Source organism: Lepeophtheirus salmonis, chromosome 14 (assembly GCF_016086655.4).
Source record: "Lepeophtheirus salmonis chromosome 14, UVic_Lsal_1.4, whole genome shotgun sequence".
NCBI lineage: Eukaryota > Metazoa > Arthropoda > Copepoda > Siphonostomatoida > Caligidae > Lepeophtheirus > Lepeophtheirus salmonis.
In genome coordinates, this window is record NC_052144.2 from 11,497,543 (window position 1) to 11,498,969 (window position 1,427).

Below are 1,427 nucleotides of genomic sequence, written 5' to 3' on the forward strand. Positions count from 1 at the left end.
TTTGTACACAAGTCATTGACAACAAAAAAGAAAAAATAAAGAATGATTTTTTTTTCTTATGTTGAGGTTTATTTAGGAAAATTTAAAAAAATCGTCAAATTGCCCAAGAAGACGAAACAAGGATTAAGTATTATTAAAACAAGTAAATATTTTGCCATTATTGGTTATAAGATAAATTGTCCAAGGTAGGTTTTTTAAATTATCAAGGATTGATTATGATGACATCACTGGGGGATATCCATGATTTCGTTTTATAAAAGATTGTTCTTGTGTTGGATTTGAACGGGTCCTTAAGATCTATGACGATAATTTTGGAATCAATACATCTTTATTATATTATTAAGGAATATTTCGCTTAAACTAAAGTTAAAATGTAAGCAATATTATATAATTCTGTAGTTAATAACACTCTACTTTATTCACTTTTCGATTAGTAATTTAACAAAAGTCAAATATGTATAATTCAAACCAATAAGTGGCATTAAAAAACTGACTAACTGTTAATTCCACATTTTAAAAACTTTAATAGAAAAAACAAGATTTAAATAGTTTGTTGAGTGATCAAAGAGAGATGTAAATTTTTTGGCACGCCTTAAAATAAAAGGAGTATACCTATAAATACACTATCTAAGTGAGGGAAATGTCATCAGTTCTCAATTGAATCATCAACAAAAATGATTGGAAAATTCTTAATCGTATGCCTTGCTGTCACTTGTGCCTTGGCTGACAAGCCAGCACCACCTGCACCAGTTTACTACAGACCCTATCCTCCCCCACCTCCACCACCAACGACTACTACAACAACAGCTGCCCCTCCAGCATACAAGCCATACCATCCTTACCCTCCTCCCCCACCTCCTCCACCTCCACCAGCAAGCTACGCCTACAACTACGCTGTACTCGATGAGGAATCCAGTGTTGACTTCTCTGCTGATGAACTTGCTGAGAATGGTGTTGTTTCTGGATCTTACAAGGTTGTTCTTCCTGATGGTCGTATCAAGACTGTCACTTACACCGTTGAAGGAGACAGTGGATTCGTTGCTGATGTTCAGTTTGAGACTACTCCAGCCCCAGCTCCTGCACCATACCCAAAATATGTACCTTATAAGGCTTAAATATAATACCTTAGAAAATATTTATTTACCGTTCTGCTTGAAATATAATAATATTTTTTTAAAAACAAGACTTATATTTTGAATTATATTTATTGGTTATAAAGACTAAATGATCAAGATTAGAGGGTCATGCCAGCATATTAAATGTGAATATTGTCATCTGGTTTTATTACTAATATTATCCACTCAAAAAGCAAAATAATCTTTTTGATGATGTTCATACGTTGAAAAAATAAATATTTAACATGACAAATACATATAGCATTCATAATATTTCAATGGAGGGAAATTTTATTCAATTATCATGATTGT

The 1,427-nt window shown here is 32.4% G+C and overlaps 1 protein-coding gene across 1 annotated transcript; it reads left to right on the forward strand.

Annotated features, from left to right (window-relative positions):
* The first annotated feature begins 648 nt into the window (after positions 1-648).
* On the forward strand, positions 649-1,183 carry LOC121129406 (uncharacterized). Its single transcript, XM_040725128.2, has one exon. The coding sequence runs from the start codon at positions 675-677 to the stop codon at positions 1,113-1,115; it is 441 nt and encodes a 146-aa protein (XP_040581062.1). The 5' UTR covers positions 649-674; the 3' UTR covers positions 1,116-1,183.
* The last annotated feature ends 244 nt before the right edge of the window (positions 1,184-1,427 follow it).